A 19572-nucleotide genomic window follows, 5' to 3' on the forward strand; every position below is an offset into this window, starting at 1 on the left:
TACATCATGCACATACATGATCTCTTTCTTTGCTTGGGCTTTTTTGGAATGCCTGATTGTGGTGTTAGAAAAGCAATGCATCATTTTTAGACATTAGCGTAAGCCATTTTTGGACAGGTTTTAGTGCAACTGTATGGCTCAATCATATACATCAATCGTAGGGACAATTTTTAGACAGATTCTTGATTAGTTAATGTCAAACTGGAAGCATTCACTGTACATTGTTGTTATGTGCTGATTAGTTTGAGATATGGCATACTAGTGATTCAGTGTGGACAAAGTATTAACTAACGCCTACATGCCTTGCTGTGGCTTGTTGCATTAGCATGCTTATTTGAGAATGTACAGAATCATTCCATAGTTTTTAGAGAGTTATCAGTAAGTCTGTAATTTACACACAGCTTCCCATAGAAACTGTAAAAAATCTATAGTGATTGAAAACTCTGGACTATATAAACTATATATCTGATGATGAAGCCCATATGTTTTAAAATATTTGTTTATTAAAAATGATTTGCTTTTTTTTATAAGATCTGCAAGATGACATTTGTTTATAAATATAGACTTGTAATTCATAATTCATTCAGTTGTCAATCATGTATATCTCAATTTATAGTTTCAGTTCTTTTGGTAAAATAATACATAAAAGAAATTCATCATTGTCTTTTTCTTATATATTTATGGAAATACAAAATTTGTTATAATTTTTTTATTTCATACTTTACAAGGCAAACATAAGCAAGAACAGATTACAAACTTATTATTAGTAATTATGGCAAATGCAGTCAAATTCAAATGGTATTCTATGATAATTAAAATTAGTAATAATATTTCCATTATGAATTTTATAATTTCTAATGCTGGGAACTCATGATTTTGTATTTATAGTTGTCTATTATATTACCATAACTATCTTTCAAGTTAAATAATAGCATTTACTTAATATTTTAATAAATTATAACATTTAAAGATAAATATATATATATATATATATATAAAGAAAAATCAATGAAAACAACAAAAACAATATTTTAAAAAACTTTTTCAAAGCAATTAAATAAAAAAATTATATCGTTTTGAAAGAAAATGCAAAATTGATTACAAAACCATATCTATGATGCTTGTATAGTCTCTTTGATTAAAAATAGCACCCTTTTAAACTTTACTGAAGAATTTAAAATAACAGGATGATAAATCAAGGCTACTGGGAGTGTGATAAATTATTCTATTTAAATTTACAGATAATTTCCATAGTCAAATAAGCTCATGTGCTGGGATTGTTCTGAAGAATTACTTCCTTATCAATACTTCCATTACTTTGATCTTTGGGGACTTCTTTAATAGAAATAAAAAAAAGAGTTTAGAATATTTATTTCTTTATGGATATTATGATAAAATGAATAAATTTCTATAAGTAAAAACTTAATCTTTAGCCAAAAGAAATAAAGGATTTCTCTTTTTTTTGAATGCATGTCTCTTCTAATTAATATTTTTATATTAATTTTTTTATTATTGATTTCTTTTAATAATTTCATTGTAGTTTTTAAGTTTAAAACAGCTATTATCAAATTATCTCATTGTTGTAACTAATTAATACAAACAGAAATTATTTAAAAAAATCTACCTTTAAAACTATTACTGTAAATAACAGTTTATACTAATAGTACATATTGTTATTTCCAGGAAAAAATTATAGATCATTGATTTATATGTTAGCTGGCTATTATTATCTACAAATTTCCTTACAAATCTCAGTTAATGACAACAAAACTATATTTGTACTATATAACACACCATAGTATGGTTTTCTTCAAAAATGGTAATAGTAAATAAAATGAAATAAAGTAAAAAAATATTTAGCTGGTCATTTGACCAGCAAAAACTAGCTTAAGGAGAAAACTGAAGCAATTAAATTTTAAAAGTTTGTAACTGAATGGGAAAAGTTTGAAAATATTACAGTAAATGCAAATACTACAAAATTAAACCACAGAAAGTTGTTTCAATCAAGTTTAAAACTAAATTAGTATTCAACAGCTAATTCTAACACCAATAATAAATAGTAATGCGTATTCTTTAATGTTAGAGCCATTATATTGTCTAATGGTAAAAGTACATGGAAAAAAAGTGCAGTATGACTTGATTTGTGAGAATTTGAAACAGTGAGCTGTTATCTTTTATCTCCAATTTATTAGATGAAGTACTTCATACAATGAGTGCTAACTGCTATTTTAAGAGAACAAAATATTTTAATCACAGATGTGACCAGATTGAAATTCTCACATGCTCTGATTAGATGGCTTGTGGATTCCAGTCTGTATTTTTCTTTGTTTCATTCACATTATGCCTTCATTCTCTAGGTGTAGTGTTATTTGTTCTAACACAATTGTGCAGTTTAATAAACTTTTATTTCTACATTACAAATCCTTCTATTGATGATTACAATTACATTACTTAGAAAACAGTTTTATTTTACTCTATTTTACTTATATTCTGCTTGCTTTACTGTCTCAATTGATTTTTGTTTTTATCATTAAATAAAGAAATTTCTGCTAACTTACATGTTTACTTATCTCATTTTATATTAGTTACTTTTTATATCAGTAAATAACTTAATTGACACTTACAATCAAAATCAACCTTGCCCTATTTATAAGATTTTGATTTTATGTTACACTGCAATTGACATTAATATCAAAAACTTATTTTTTGTCTCCCAATCTTTAATTTAACTATCATAACTGCAAAAACTCTTGTGTGTGTGTGTGTGTGTGTGTGTGTGTACGTATACATATGTACTTACATCTTTCACTTAGCTGGTGTACATGCACTGCATATACACAAATAAATCTGTTTGAATTTAATTAAAATATTTTAGTTAATGTTTAGTCAGTTAGTCTAACAATATGCTCTGCATTCTTTTAAAAAAAAACTTTCCACACACTTTCATTATAATAGGTAGTTTGTGATTATCTGTGAGATTGGACAAGATCAGTAATTGCATGAAGATTGGCTACAAAACAAAAATCAGTTTTTTTTATCTTTACTTTGATTACTTAATGATCTTGTTGCAAGTATTGTAATAAACTTAAAAACTTGTTAAACAATATCATAATGCATCAGGCTATTTTTCAGCTACATTATTAATTAATTTTAAGTAATTTGTTACAAGAGGTAGACTTTAGGTGCCATCTCTTATTAAATTTAATAGCCCAATGCATTACAGTATTGTTTGGAATTAACTAATAACATCGGGTATTGAGATGTTTATATGTGTACAACTTAAAAACATTTTATATTGTTAAGAAACAGCTATTTTATTTGTATATTAATGAAACTGTCATATTCTTACAAAGACTGTTTTATGTAAAATATCTTTTCAAGTAGAATTCTTTAATGCTTTGTAAAGAGACTATTAGTTGTAGTATGAAGATTCCATAAAGATCTTGTTCAGACATTTGGATTTTTTCACAGGAAGTTTTAAATCATAATTTCTCATTCATATTGTCATCTCAATATAGAAAATACAATGAATATTATACACAATACACAATGAATATTACAGTAGAGCGTCGAAAAGTGGAACCAATTGGGGACTGGGGTCCTTCCAGTTAATGATTTGTTCCAGTTTCCGACTTTGTACGAAAAAATACATTAACCTGTCCGATGTTCAAATTTTTCTCCGTTGCGTATCGCTTCTGTTGAATTTTTCTCCGTTGCGTGTCGCTTCGTGTTGAATTTTCGTCGATTTTAAGCCTAACGAAAATTTTTATAATAATCATCGAGGCTATCGTATCGTTAAAAATTATTTCTGCATTTTTGTACAAACAAAATAAATATATTAAAGAATATAAAAAACATGAAAATTATACTTTAGAAGTAAATTTAGTATCAAAAACATTCGATTCAGCACGACACAGTTCCGACTGAATATCGTTCCACTTTCCGGCCATTCCACTTACCGACGTTCCACTTATCGGCGCTCTACTGTATTAGTTTTTCCTTTTTTATGCATTCTTTCATAGTGTTTTGTTTATAGTTACAAATCTGTAAATTCTTTATATGTATATATCTGTAATTATCAAGAGAAGTGATCTAATTGAGATGTTCTACATTATCATCAAAACCAGATAATATAAGAAAGTTAATAATAGTTTTATATAAAGCCACACATACATAACTAACTTATGATTTTATATGGAAAATTTATTTGTAACTTACAGCAGCTTGATATAAATTTGAATTTGAAAATTTTTAATATCATTTTTAGATTTGTTAGTCTTTATTTGTGTATATATATATATATATATATTTTTTTTTTTTTTTTTTTTTTTTACTTAATACCTTGTATATATAATGACGAAAACAATGGATTTCTTTTTTTTTTTCATAGATTATATTTCATATGTTTCAGAGCAGACTTTTGTTGTTATAATGCTTATGTTATAAATGAAATTGCACTATTTTTTAGAATTATTTTATATTATCATTTTGTCATTCAATCAGCTTCATTCCAATGTTAATATGTATGGTAGTTATTTTTAAAATATCAGGAGAAAAATTTTTATTTTTTAAGAAATTTAACAGATAAATATATTTGGTAATTTTGATTGTTTAATTTTGAAATTCCATTATATGTAATAAGTATTTTGTAACGTGTTTCTGGGATAAAAATGATGTTTATTCAATATATAATTTCAAAGAAAAAAATTCTTATAATTTTATAAAAAGGAATTGTAATTTACAGTATGATAAAGAATTTAAATGCAAATTTCTTTTTAATAAAATGAAATTATTGAATTAATATTAACAATAAAATGAAAAATAATTGGAACAGAGATTTTTGTAGTTTAACTTATTTCTAGAAATATTATGTAAATCAAACCATACATAAGTAAATATATTAAGAAAAAGTAATGTTTTATTTATAGAAAGACTAATAGTTCTTGGATAGATATTTTGATAATTAATTTGTATACATAATTAAAAATTTAAGATTTCTCAGAAAACTTTAAAAAAATTTTACAAGTAAATATTTAAGTTAAAAAAAGAAGAAATTTTTGTTTTGAGAAAGTTATTAAAGATAATTGTAATTTAATATTAAATGAAACTCAAGTGAAATAGTATATATAGAATAGAATATCATATTCAAATATTCAATATCAAAGTTATTTTTAAAAATTTTTATAATTTGATTAGTAACATAACCATTACTGTATAATGAAGTTTTTAAATGTATGATTTAAAAAATATAAAATCTTTCTTCACTGTTTTTGTCATATTAATTCATGATTTTAAATACTGGATGGAAAAAAAAATTCTTATGAGCTGAAAAAATGAACATCTCATTTTAAAGATTTTTTTAAAATGTAATTTTTTATACTATTATAGCTTATTTATTTTATTATAATTGTTATTATTTATTATGTAATAATCTTGAAAATTATACTTTAAAGATTTATATTGTCCATAATATCAAATTCTAATTCTAAATTGAAACACTGAAAATTATTAAATTTCAAGACTTGACGAAGCTTTTCGCTAACTTTTCAAACAACTAGATTTATGTTTAAAACATAATCAAGTAACCAACACCTTATTTGTTGCCGAGGGAGTTTATTAAAAAACGAACGTTTTCGATCTACTCCATAGATCATCTTCAGGTTGAAACGAATATGGAATAATTTAAAATTTATTTTATATACTAGTACTTTCTATATACAAAATAAATTTTAAATTAAGTTAAAAAAGGACACAAAGGCATAATAATTAAATATGGAATAACTTCCATTATTCCATATTCAATTAACTACCAAATGGTAGTTATTCCATATTCGTTTCAACCTGAAGATGATCTATGGAGTAGATCGAAAATGTTCGTTTTTTTATTCGTCTAACTTCACTCAGACTCTATTAAATCATAAGACAAAAAACACCTTGATGCTGAGAACGTTTAAATTTAATCAAAAACAAACGTTTTCGGCCCACTCCATGAGCCATCGTCAGGCTAACTACATTCGAATACAATTTCGAACAAGCAATTTCAAATTGAAATAAACTACAAAAAAGAACTCACGCGCTACGCTGGATAACGTAAACTAAAACTAATATAAACAACATAGAAAATAATAAAATAAAATATGTCAATGTTACATGTGTACATTGTAAAAATCTATAGTCTATAGTTCTCTAGGCAATCCTTTTGCCGTATCTAATGTATTCCTGTGACTTTTTTAATTAAAAACTTCCAAGCTGATGGTAAAATCGCCGCATCCTTGTAATTTAAGCATTTTTTGGTTAAGCCGGACTTATAAATTTCACATTTTTCGGTTGTAGCCGCAAGTGTCGGCGAATGTATCGGTGTTAAGATCCTGGCTTCATCCCATTTCACCACGGACCCCTCAGTCTGCGCCATTTTTGCTAACGTTGTTGTGCATTTACCCTTCGCCACGTCATATCTGTGTTCCTTAATCCTTTTACTTAGGCTTCTCGTCGTGACCCCGATGTATTCTTTATCAATCTTTAACTGGTCGTTGCTGTACGGTATCGAGTACACACCTGGTTGTTCACTCGGTCTAATTGCATCTTTGTCGTTCCTTAGTAGCCTATATATCGAGGGAGCTCTTTTGTATACAATAGTGCTGTTCATGCGGCCCGCAATACCTTCCATGACCGATGATAGACGTTTATTATACGTGAATTTCGTGATACCGTTTGTCAGATCCCGTTTTTTCTTGTTTACTTTAGGATTCCTGTAAGCGGCAATCAAACGTTCAACAGTTCTTGGACCAAATCCCAACACCTTAGCCACTTGCCTGATTCTATCCAGCTCTCGCATCGTATCGAGTATGTTAGAGCAATACTGAAACGCTCTTCTAATTAAAGCTCTAAACGCTGAGAGCTTATAAGTAATAGGATCATTCGATGTTGACGGTATATACAGCGGGTCGTGTGTAGGTTTGATATACACCTTCGTATCTATTGACCCGTTCCTAAATGCAATACTAATGTCAAACACAACCCGCTGTATATACGTCAACATCGAATGATCCTATTACTTATAAGCTCTCAGCGTTTAGAGCTTTAATTAGAAGAGCGTTTCAGTATTGCTCTAACATACTCGATACGATGCGAGAGCTGGATAGAATCAGGCAAGTGGCTAAGGTGTTGGGATTTGGTCCAAGAACTGTTGAACGTTTGATTGCCGCTTACAGGAATCCTAAAGTAAACAAGAAAAAACGGGATCTGACAAACGGTATCACGAAATTCACGTATAATAAACGTCTATCATCGGTCATGGAAGGTATTGCGGGCCGCATGAACAGCACTATTGTATACAAAAGAGCTCCCTCGATATATAGGCTACTAAGGAACGACAAAGATGCAATTAGACCGAGTGAACAACCAGGTGTGTACTCGATACCGTACAGCAACGACCAGTTAAAGATTGATAAAGAATACATCGGGGTCACGACGAGAAGCCTAAGTAAAAGGATTAAGGAACACAGATATGACGTGGCGAAGGGTAAATGCACAACAACGTTAGCAAAAATGGCGCAGACTGAGGGGTCCGTGGTGAAATGGGATGAAGCCAGGATCTTAACACCGATACATTCGCCGACACTTGCGGCTACAACCGAAAAATGTGAAATTTATAAGTCCGGCTTAACCAAAAAATGCTTAAATTACAAGGATGCGGCGATTTTACCATCAGCTTGGAAGTTTTTAATTAAAAAAGTCACAGGAATACATTAGATACGGCAAAAGGATTGCCTAGAGAACTATAGACTATAGATTTTTACAATGTACACATGTAACATTGACATATTTTATTTTATTATTTTCTATGTTGTTTATATTAGTTTTAGTTTACGTTATCCAGCGTAGCGCGTGAGTTCTTTTGTAGTTTATTTCAATTTGAAATTGCTTGTTCGAAATTGTATTCGAATGTAGTTAGCCTGACGATGGCTCATGGAGTGGGCCGAAAACGTTTGTTTTTGATTAAATTTAAACGTTCTCAGCATCAAGGTGTTTTTTGTCTTATGGTTCGTTTTTTTAATAAACTTTCTCAGCAACGAATAAGGTGTTGGTTACTTGATTAATTAATTTGCTGAGTACATTTCTGTTCAATGTTTAAAACATATTTATTCATTTTTTTTATTATAAAATTATATTCTCATATTTATTAAAGATAAAGTATGTTGTCAAATATGTAGCTATCTTTCTGAAAAGCTCAAAAGTTTTTTCAAACTTTGAAATTTTATTATAACCTTGGGATTCAATTTGAGCTAAGAGACTTCTTACTTTGTTTTTTTCTCCCCTCCTCTCTTTTTGCTATACATTCTTATATTCTATAAAACATATTTTCTATTTTCTAGTCAAGAAGCATTTTCATATCTATCCTTATTTTTTGTAAACTATTTGTAGTTATATCAAAAATTAAAATTTTACCAATAAATTTCTTTGCCCATATCTAGAGTAATCATTTGTGTAAAAGCAGATATTAAAAATACTTAATACTTGTAAATAAATTTACAAGTATATGTCTCTTCAATTCAAATAAATTTAAATGTAAATTTAAAATTTATTTTAAAAACTTGGTAAATTATGAAAGAATGAAAATAAAATCATGGATGATAAAACATAATAATTAAATATAATATAAAATACAATATAAATATAAAAACAAAATAATTAAATCAGATTTTGCTTCAGTCATTAATGTTGATGTATTTTAGCTACATATTAAAAAATTAATTATAATACATCATTTTTAATTTTCTTTTATTTTGAATTTTTTTTTTTTTTTTTTAAATAGAAACATTTAACAGAAATCAATGGATTATATATTTTGGAATAAAAATTCATAGAGATGTTAGTCACATGATTCTAAATGATGTATTCACTTGTCTGAGAGTTGATATTTATTTCACTTTTGCATTTGAATTAATCACAGATGAAAGTTCAATAAATGAATATTTTGTTTTGTAAATTAATTACATATATATATTGAGTACATAATATGAATGATAAATAATCTGAATACAATAAATAATCTGAACAAATGAGATAATAGTTTTATTAAAAATTCTTAATAACTGATGTATATTCCCCTTGTAACAGTTTTCTTAACTTACTGCTCATAAATGATTTGATTATTATGTAAATTCAGTTAAAACAATTTTTTTCTTCTCTTTCTATGTAATACATTGGAAAAATATAAATAAATATAAATTTTTCATTTAATAATAATCAATCCCATTTAAAGAATTTGAATTTGATTAGTTAAATGCAATGAGAGAAACATTAGTTTTTATTTATTCAACTAGTACTAATTTTTTATAAACATTTATAATTATAGAAGACATGATAATAATAATAATAATTGTGATTATACATTTCAATAAAAGTTAATGTATTTTTGGTTAAATAATTAAGATGCAACCTTATGAATAATATATAATTTATATCTTGAAACTTTGAAATATTTAGTAGTAGTTTAGTTTTTATTAATGCACTTGGTTGAAAAATTTATTATATGAATTTAATCTTTTCAATTTGTACAAAAATGAAAAAGTATGTTAATTATATATATATAAGGAAAAAATAAAATATATAAGTAGAGTTTATATAAAATATGAAAATTAATTTAAACAGAATACCTATATTCCAAATAGGATTAAGAAATTGGAAATTTCAAATTCTGGATTTATTTAATTAGTTGCAATTGATAATTGAAAAATTCTTTTCCAATTTAATGTATATGCATAGATGTTAAAGTGATATTATTTAACTTTTCAAATATTTTTTTATAAATGATTTAATTAAAACATACCTATCCTTATAAATATAACATTGACATAAACATTAAATTTAAAATTCCCAATTGCACAAACTGAAGAATAGTATGAATTGAATTTATTTATTTTTTAGTAAAATAAAAATGATTAAAATCATTCATTCATTTCACTTCTTGTTATATTTATAAGCATTTTTATATTAATATTATCATGAACTAAATATACTTTATATTACATGTTTGATTTAACCTTTTTTGCATATGTTTCCTGTTTAAATCTCTTGGTGAATAGTTCTTATCATTATTCATTCCATTCTTCTGAAGTAATTCTAAGTATTTGCAAATGCAAACTGTTATCCAGATTCTAGTCCAAAGTCTCATCTTATGAAGAATCATCATTTTATCATTTTTTAAACTGGAGAATGACACAATGAAATATATTTATTCTTAGATGAAATGGTTACTCTGAAAGTTACTCCAAAATACAATTTAATAATAATATTTTAAATATTTATATGCTTGTTTATTTAATATATTTATGAATCAATTGTAAGTAGTGATTTTTTTTATATTATTATTATTACTCACATTCATACAAAACATCATGGTTTAGCTAAAGATCATTTCTTTATTTGAAAGTTAAAAAATGCCTGTCTAGTGGAAATATTTTCAGTTGTGACTCATAAGAAAATATATTACATAGACATTTTTTAATATTTGTTTAGATTAATCTTTTATGCTAAGAGAAAATAAATACCAATATATTAACAAAAACAACAGAAGCCATCTAAGATTGTCAAAGAAACAATTCAGTGTTAGTATTTTAGCTGAATTAAAATTAAATTAATATAATACTTTTATACATTACACAAATAATAATTGATGTATATTAAATTTTTTAAAGGTTTTTCGAAATTAAATTATTTTTAACATTATTATTGAAATATGAATTTAGCAGAAACCTTTCTGCTGTAATCTTTAGAAACTAATTTTTGAAAATGTTAATATAAAATTTGATAATGTAGTTTTCTTACATCCTTCAATGTAAATTTTTGAAGAAACATATATTTGTAACTTTAAATTTACAAGTATATGTCTCTTCAATTCAAATAAATTTAAATGTAAATTTAAAAATATTAAGAGAAATGATTGCCATTGATTACAGTTTTGTAATTTAAATATATGTTTAAACTGAATTTTTAATTTATGTTGTTAATCTATTTCTATCCAAGAAAGACTTATTATATAATTTTTTTTAAAAACTTTGCAAAGTTTATTACTAATCAGTAATATATAATACATCAGTAACAAATTAATATTTCAAGAAAATTTTTCATATTCTGTAGAAAAGATAGCATATACCATTATTTCATTTCTAGTTGTAAACTTTATGACAGTAAACTCAACCAATCAGGTTGAATCACACCAATTTTAGATGTTTTCCCACTTGAGATTTTGTTCTTCTTTAGAAATGTTTAATAAAGAAAACTAATTTTTATTTATATATTCTTTTACATTAATATTTGAGAGATTCCAAAATATATAATAAGTTTAATAATTTTTTTTATTAGAAATCATCTGACATTAATTGCTTCATGACAATGTAAAGCATTTTTTTTTAAATTAATTCTATAATTCTAAAACTAATTAACAATATAAATGATGCTGAATTTTTTTCTTTTAAGACAAATACAAATTAATGCTGAATTACAGAAATTTTATGAATGAGAAACTATATTATGACAGAAAATTTATTTATGGACATTATTTATTGAGATAATTTATATTAAAGAAGGAGTTATCAATGATAGAAATTTAACTAAAGTTACTAATGAAAGAATGCTGTTGGGTTTGATATTATTTTTTTATATAATTTGTATAACACAATATTGGCAATTCTCAATTGTATAAAATTTGACAATTCTTCAATATTACTATTATAATATTAAAGAATTGAAAGATATAAAAATTAATTGTTAAAAGCTATCAATCTGCTGACAGTTAAAATTTAATATAATAATCTATGAATGATTTATTTTTAATGATATTATAGAATCATTGATACTAAATTGAAATAAAATTAAAATAAAAGACATATATTTAATTTTAATTTTTTGTAATTATATTTGATCTGTATATATTTTTAAAAAGATTAAAAATATATAATTAATGAGTTAATAATTTTATAGTATTATTTTTAAAATAAAATATTTCATAATGTAAAAAATAATGTTAATTAAATATTTACATAGTTCAGTTTGATTGTATTGTAATAATATTGTATGGACATAATTTTATAATATTTCATTTTAAGATTTTTTATTGTTATTTTCTGATTTAGAATAAAATGTTTTTATTTATTTTTGTTTGAGAAGTGTCTATAATCAAGTTCAGTTAATTTCATTATTTTTATTGGGTTCAGATTTCTAAAAATGCCCAAGTTCTAAAGGCTTCTTTCCTGATAATGTTTACCAATATCCTATTTGTTTGGTTTGCAGCCCTATAAAGCATCTAGTAGAGAAGTGTGAAACCTTAACTAAATTAATGTGATAAATTAATTAGACTTGTCAACTTAATTCAAATTCTATTGTAAAATATTTATTAAAAAAATTGCAGTGTTCTAAAATTAATTTAAAGCATATTTGCATAAATATTTTAATATTTAAGTATGACCTGAATTATTAATTTTTATTTTATTTTAAAAAGGCATTAAATGCATTTTTTAAAATATAAAAACAAAAAGCATTTTAAAATTTTGAATATTTTCTTAAGAATTCAGAATTATTTTATTTTTATTAATATTAAAAAAATTATTTAATTAAAATATAGCAACTGAATTAAAGTTATTTTTAGATTATGGACAGAAAAATGAGTACAGTTTTTGTGAGATAGGCAGTTTTAAATTAGCTTTAATTATATTTAAAAGTTAATTCTTAATTAAGAAGTGAAAATAATTAAATCATTGTTGAATAATGATTCTCTTTCTAAAAATATAAAAATGTTATTGAAAAGATGCTTTAATTTTTCAAGCTTTAAAAAGTATTGTTCATTTATTGATTATTTTGAATTTGTTTATTTCAAAAATCTCATTTTAAAGAGGTTATTATTGATTAAATGAAGTGCTTGTTAGTGTTAAAGTGAATATAACATTGTTCAGAACAGTATTGTAGATTTAGTAAAAAGTTTAAAGATATATATAAAGCATTTTTTCTGATAACTGTTATCTGCTATCTTTCATTTAAAACAAAATTTACAACTGTAACTCAATCTGAGGTGAAACATGAGACAATTTGTAACCTGATACTTATTGATCTTGAAGGAGTAGGGGTTTGTTTCAGCTGAAAATTTGTCAGCTGTATTTATTTATGTTCTCCTACACCCATTAGGTAGATAATTTACTCAGAAGTGATAGCAGATGGATGGATAGGAGGAAATTATGGCGTTTTAATGGAAACTTTGGATTAGATAATTTTTTTATGTAATAAATTTCATCCCAGTAAGAAATTTAGTGAATTATCAGAGAGATGACATCTAAGTATATATTACAAAGCTAAAAATTGAGTACAAAGGCAAATGGATGGTTTGAAAAAGAAGTTTTTAAATTAATAATACAGTATATAGTAGATTTAAAGATTTTAGTTTTATTTTAAGAATAGAAACATTGTAATTATAATAAGAAAATCTTTTTAAGTAAAAGAATCAGCATTTTTATCAGAATAATTATTATTTTTTAACAAAAAAATTTTTTTATACTTTCATTAAAAATAGTTAATGATATAGATTCATTTCTGACTAATTAACTAAATATTATTATTATTAAAAGTGCTAAAAATTGAAATATTAATGAGCTTGTTACTCAGTTTACAGAATCATAATTACAATCATTTTGAATCTAAAGTTTCTAATTTGTAGGTTTTGGAAAAACATAAATAATAACTGTTTAAAAGTTGAAGTAAAATTGACAGCAGCTTTATATCATTTATACATTGAAATTTCTAAATTAATGATTTTATTTTTTTAAACTTTTAATTATAATTCATCTTTAGAAATATAAAATTAAAGTTAGTTATAATTGTGATTTATTAGTTAAAGTTCTATGCTTAAATGAATATTTTATCAGTCTATGGATCAGATTTTATATATTTTATGCTTATGCTTTTAATTTGTTGTGTTTGTTATTGTGTTAATAGTAATTGAGTTAATCTTAAGTAGAGAAAGTAATTACTAGCCTTAGAAATACCTTACAGAATAATAAATAAACAAGTAAATTTGTTGTTGTATTATATACTAAAGAATATAAAAATGCATTTTAATTGAACTGTTTGAGTATTTATTATATCATTCAATACTAATGAATGTTAAGATTTATATTTTAACTGAAATTTTTAATAAACTTAAAATGATTTATAACTGTTCATATACATTAGAATTTTGATTATCCAAGATAATGTGGGTTGTGTGAATTGTGAAATATTTATTTAGTAATTTATCAAAAGTTATCCAAGTTTTTTTGTATCCAAAATTCTCTCAATATCTTGGATAACATGGAATGTTTGATAAATTATTAAATAAACATATTTAGATTTTTTTAAGTTAAATTTGCTTATTAAATATAATGTCTTTTAAATTATACAATAAAACACTTTTAATTTAAAGCAAATGTAAATGTACAATTACGATTACCAGTATAATTTTTTAAATCTTTAAAATTTGTATTGTTGTGAGAAATTATCAGAGTAAAATCCTTATAAAACTAGAATTTCTCTTGATATCATACATTTCCCAGCTTCACGAAACAAACTATGCTGTATTACATTCTATTGTCTTCATTGGCAAAGTGCTCTTCCCGATTCACCTCAGATAATCAAACTTAATTTTGTCAGTTATTTTTTAATAATTAAAACATTTAAATTTTAAATATTATATATAAACTATTATTATTATTATTTTTTATTTTTACATAAATGTTGATGATAGATTAAAAATTATAACTCAGTTAATTTTAAATATTAAATAGAAAATTTAAGAACATAACAAATTAAAATAGTTTTCAGGTTTTTAAACACAATAACAATAGTAATAATACTTTTTATACATAAAAATTTTATTTAGGAATTTCAGAATTGAAAATAAAAATACTTTAATCTGGAATAAGATTGATAAGGTTTACTGTAAAGTTTCGATCTCGGAACTTGTTTTTTACCAAGAGTAGATTGTTGCATTAACAAACAAGTTAAAGAAAAATTTTTACTACATGCTACAGACTTTCTAGCAATCATATTCTCCGAAGGAAATTGAATAATTTAGAATACATGGAGTACATAATTCAGAAAAAAAAAATCAATAGAAAGAATCTGAATTAAAAATTTGTTTGGTTTTAATAATTCATAATAAAAGAATATTATTTATAGAAATTTTTAAAAAAATAGAATAGTTTTTACATCATAAATTTTAAATATTTCAAAAATTATTATATTTCCAAAAATGTAAATAATTACATGTTCATGAATTATTTTAATTAACTAAATTCTATCTTTTTATAGCCATTTCCACTTTATCATCCAACAACAAGTTTTTCTCAAGTCGTACCAAAACTGAACACCAAAGGGAGAGACCTTTTACAGGTAAAAGTTGTTTATACATTTTAGAAGATTAATTAATTTTTGGTATTAGGATCATAAAAATTCCTATGAAATTTTATTACTGGTATTGAGATGTTTTTATGAGACATTAATAAAATTATATGAATTTAGATTAGTTTTTAAAATAAATAAATAATTTGAATAAGATGATTAGAATAGTTATTTTTTATGCACAAAATGCACTTCTGCCTTTTTAAGTTACATTTATGCGACCTTGGTTTTGAGTGTAAACATTCAGCACCTGTTAGAAACATAACAATTGTTTGTGGCTTCATTAAAATATATAATGTACCGGTACTTAAAATTCATTGTATTATTTATTAAACTCAAAATTATTATAATTATAATCTGTAAACATTTAGACATTCTGCTATCTCTATAGTATACAAACCTATTATAATAAAAATTTTTAGTCTAAAATTAATAGCTAGATTTTTGTAGAAAAATCCTCTTAGTGCCCACAGAGTGGGAAGAGTAAAAAAAAAATATATATTTATAATGTATTATTATATATTAATTGCATGCCCCAAAATAATATCTAAATTTGTAAAAAAGAAGAAAAATTTTATTAATTGTAGCTGTAAATCAGCTGTTAAAACAGATATTATTTGGTTAATAAAATAGAAATAATGAAGGTTAGAATTATTTATTAAATTGGTGTTTATTAATTAAGGTAAATTGAAATATTAATTTTATTGCCGAATTTAATGTAGGAAAATTAGTAATCAAAGAGGTATCTATATTGACTAATAAATTTTTAATAAAATGTCAACTTGCGAAAATGTTTGCTCCTCTAAATTATATATTATTAGATACATTAATTAAATTGTATCAGTTACATTTAAATCTTTTTCAAGGAACTTGCTATACTGTATTTATTTTAGAAATCTAATTATTATTTATTATATTTATTAATTTATACTTAAATTACATTTTGGATTTTGAGATTAAATAATATATTGATAATATAACTTTAAATATCTGTTTTACTTTTATTAAAAATACGCAGTATATATGGTAAAGCATCTGGAATAGATAGTAAATGTATATATTTCGTAGTTTATTTTAAAAATACATTAAAAAATTTAATTTTATCTTGAAAACATTAATTATTTAACTAAACATTTATTTAAAATGATGATAAAATTGAAATAAGACTCATCAAATAATCTGGCATCAAACATACAAAAAATAAATTAAAATTATAATGTTTTTGGAACAATATCACAAAATTGAAGACAACTTGTCAATCATAGGCAGTCTAATTTGATAATGTTCCTGTCCTAATGTAATTTTGACTCATTTTCTGATAAATATAATTATAGTGATTGATTAAATTTCATAATTGCTTGTTATTTTTGGTTTTTAATGAATTTTTAAATTAAAAAAATTAACTTCTACCATATTACTTATCTTGCAAATATAATTTGCAATTTCTACTTTTAGTATTTTGCTGTTAAGTTCAGTAAAAGCATAATATTTGTCATTTAAATTATTTCGCTCGATAATCGTCGATCGTCCATTGCAGAAACTACTCGTGTGTAATCCAGCCATGAGGATATCTGCCGACGAAGCCATGCAACATTCTTACTTCCACGATCTCCCACCAGCTATTAAAAATGGATAATATAAGTATTGTATATTATTATAATTATGTAAATATTAATTGTAAATTTTTGCCATTAGTTTCTGTCTGTTACTCTACAAAAATAAATTATGCATACTTTTGCAATTTACAAGAATTCAATATGGAAGATTTAATTTTCTTGATCTGATTTTAAAACAAATTTGTTTAGTTAGGATTTAAAAAAAATAAATAACATTTGAGCATAAAGTAAGAAAGCTTGACAGTTATTATTTAGCTTTCAAAACCCTATAAAGCAATAAACAGTAAAGTAAATTTTCATAATAATAAATATTTGTTATGGATAAAAAAGCATAAAGTAAAATGTAAATTTTTTATTTTTATTTTTTTGATAATTTAATATAGATTTATGCTGTATAAATTATCGACTTTTTGTCAAAAACTATTTGTTTTTTCTAAGTATAATAAAAATCTAAAATTTAAATTAATAAAAAGTTGCATTTGTTTGAAAAAAATTAAAGTGGAAATAATTGATAAGATGTATTTCTTCATAGTTTAATTTTTAAAATGTGAATTTATTTTAAATATTTCTTATTAAATTGGTATTAAACAATTTATAATTAAATTGTTTTATCCTAAAACATCAATATTTCTCCCATTTGGTAATGTTTTTCAGATTATTAAAAGATGCTGTATGTGTACAAATTTTCATAATTAATATACAGTGATTTATTATCATGTTTATGGCATTTTGATTCCTGTTTCAAAAAAAAAAGAAAGAAAGAAAGAAATGCTAAGTGATAAAGAAATGAAGAAAATTGAAATTAAATCATGATAAATTATTTACAATTTTTTATATTATTTAATAAGACAGATGAATTATTTATAAATTAACATGCTAATTTATAAATTAAGAAAATTATGCAAATAAATTTGTTCTAAAATTATTTAATAATAAAGTTTGAACATATCTAGTGGAATTTAAATAATTGTTGGACTATATTGACAATCAATCCCTTCAAGTAATCATCGGATACTCAATTACACACTCGATTTGCATATTTTTGAATTAGGCAGTTAAAATTAGCATGTTTAAAAAAATATTCTCATTAATTATCCCCTCTATCATCAATATTTAATATTTGGAACAAGGAACTTGTTAAGACTGAACGTTAGAGAATAAAATTAAAGGATAACATGACGCTGCGTGCAAATAGCAGATTTATAATTATGCCGTGTTTAATGATTGGAAATCAAGAAACTAACTGTCACAAACAAAAGGAGTAGATCTAGAAACTAATTAATGATTGCCTAGAATTTTCTTTGATGTAAAATTTTTTTAAATAAATACATTTAACAAGTTGAGAAGATTCTACCCATTCTGATTTTGTTTGAGATATTAATCTTTGTTTTTTAAAAAATATATAAATATGAAAATGAAAATTTTTTGTAATTTATTGCACACTTTGAATGATTTAAACTTTGATAAGTAATGAAACTAACAAATATATAAATTCCATTTTAAAATTCTTACATTGAATACTTTTCTAATTGAAAACAGAAAAAAAAAGGAAGATCATTTTTAGTAAAAATAGATTTATTAAATATTTTATTTGTTAAAATTATGAAAAAAAAATAATTATATATAAAAATCAATAAAAGGTTATTACTGATTTTTTTTTAAATTATAAATTTGAATTATTTTTTATACAAATTTAATAGTTTAAAGATCATTTCAGATAAAAATTGCAAATGCATTTTAAATAAGTTTTATAAAAAATAAAAAAAATTGCTAGAATTTGTTAAAATAATTTAAAGTTTTTTTTTTCTTTATAACTGTAAAAACTATTTTATTTTAAATTTTTATTACAATGAACTGTACATACACTTCATGACTATACAGAAGCCTGTTCATGTATTATGCCAATTTATGAAATTAATTATTAACAGTTTTATTAAAAGCTCTTAAAAAATCTACGAAAAACTATAATTTACGAATAAATATTTAAAATGTATTGTTTAATATAGAAAAATGTTAGCTCTACTAATGCTTTAAAATTCTGCACCAGTATTTTTGAATATGTTTTATTTAAGATAATGGCCAAGCATTACCTGTACAGTTTGATTAACAGCACGTACATTATTAGAATTTAATTCACTTAATGTGCAGTGGTAATAAGTGTGTTTGACAGGAAACATTGTTAGCAATAATTGACAACGCTAGAAAACTTGGACAACTCCGAGCTGTTTTACATTTTCTCCATAATTAAACGTTATCAATCAATCGATAGGTAAAATATAATTGTAATTAATTAATTAATTTTAATTAATCGAATTAAACTAAATTATAAATTGCAACTGCTTTCATAAATCACCAGCGAGTAAATTTTTTTTTCTCCTATCTTTTTAGATGTCAAATAGAAAATTTTAAACATGCTTTTTTTCTCCCTTTAAAAAATAAAAAAGCTTAGAAGTAAAAATCGATGGATTTTTGTAAATTCTGGCGATAATTTAAAGGCCGTACACAAATAATCCTGTTGAAAATTTTT

General features: G+C 23.7%; 1 protein-coding gene across 1 annotated transcript in view; it reads left to right on the top strand.

The window, feature by feature from the left end:
• The window catches only part of Cdk5 (Cyclin-dependent kinase 5), a 65803-nt gene extending 48618 nt beyond the window's left edge, over positions 1-17185 (top strand). Inside the window, exons 10-11 of the mRNA XM_067282438.1 lie at positions 15340-15420; positions 16967-17185. Of these exons, the coding sequence (XP_067138539.1) occupies positions 15340-15420; positions 16967-17065 (180 nt within the window). The 3' untranslated portion in view covers positions 17066-17185. The remainder of the gene's footprint in view (positions 1-15339; positions 15421-16966) is intronic.
• Positions 17186-19572: the final 2387 nt, after the last annotated feature.

The sequence above is a fragment of the Centruroides vittatus genome, unplaced genomic scaffold (assembly GCF_030686945.1).
Source record: "Centruroides vittatus isolate TY-2023 unplaced genomic scaffold, ASM3068694v2 contig_955, whole genome shotgun sequence".
Lineage (NCBI taxonomy): Eukaryota > Metazoa > Arthropoda > Arachnida > Scorpiones > Buthidae > Centruroides > Centruroides vittatus.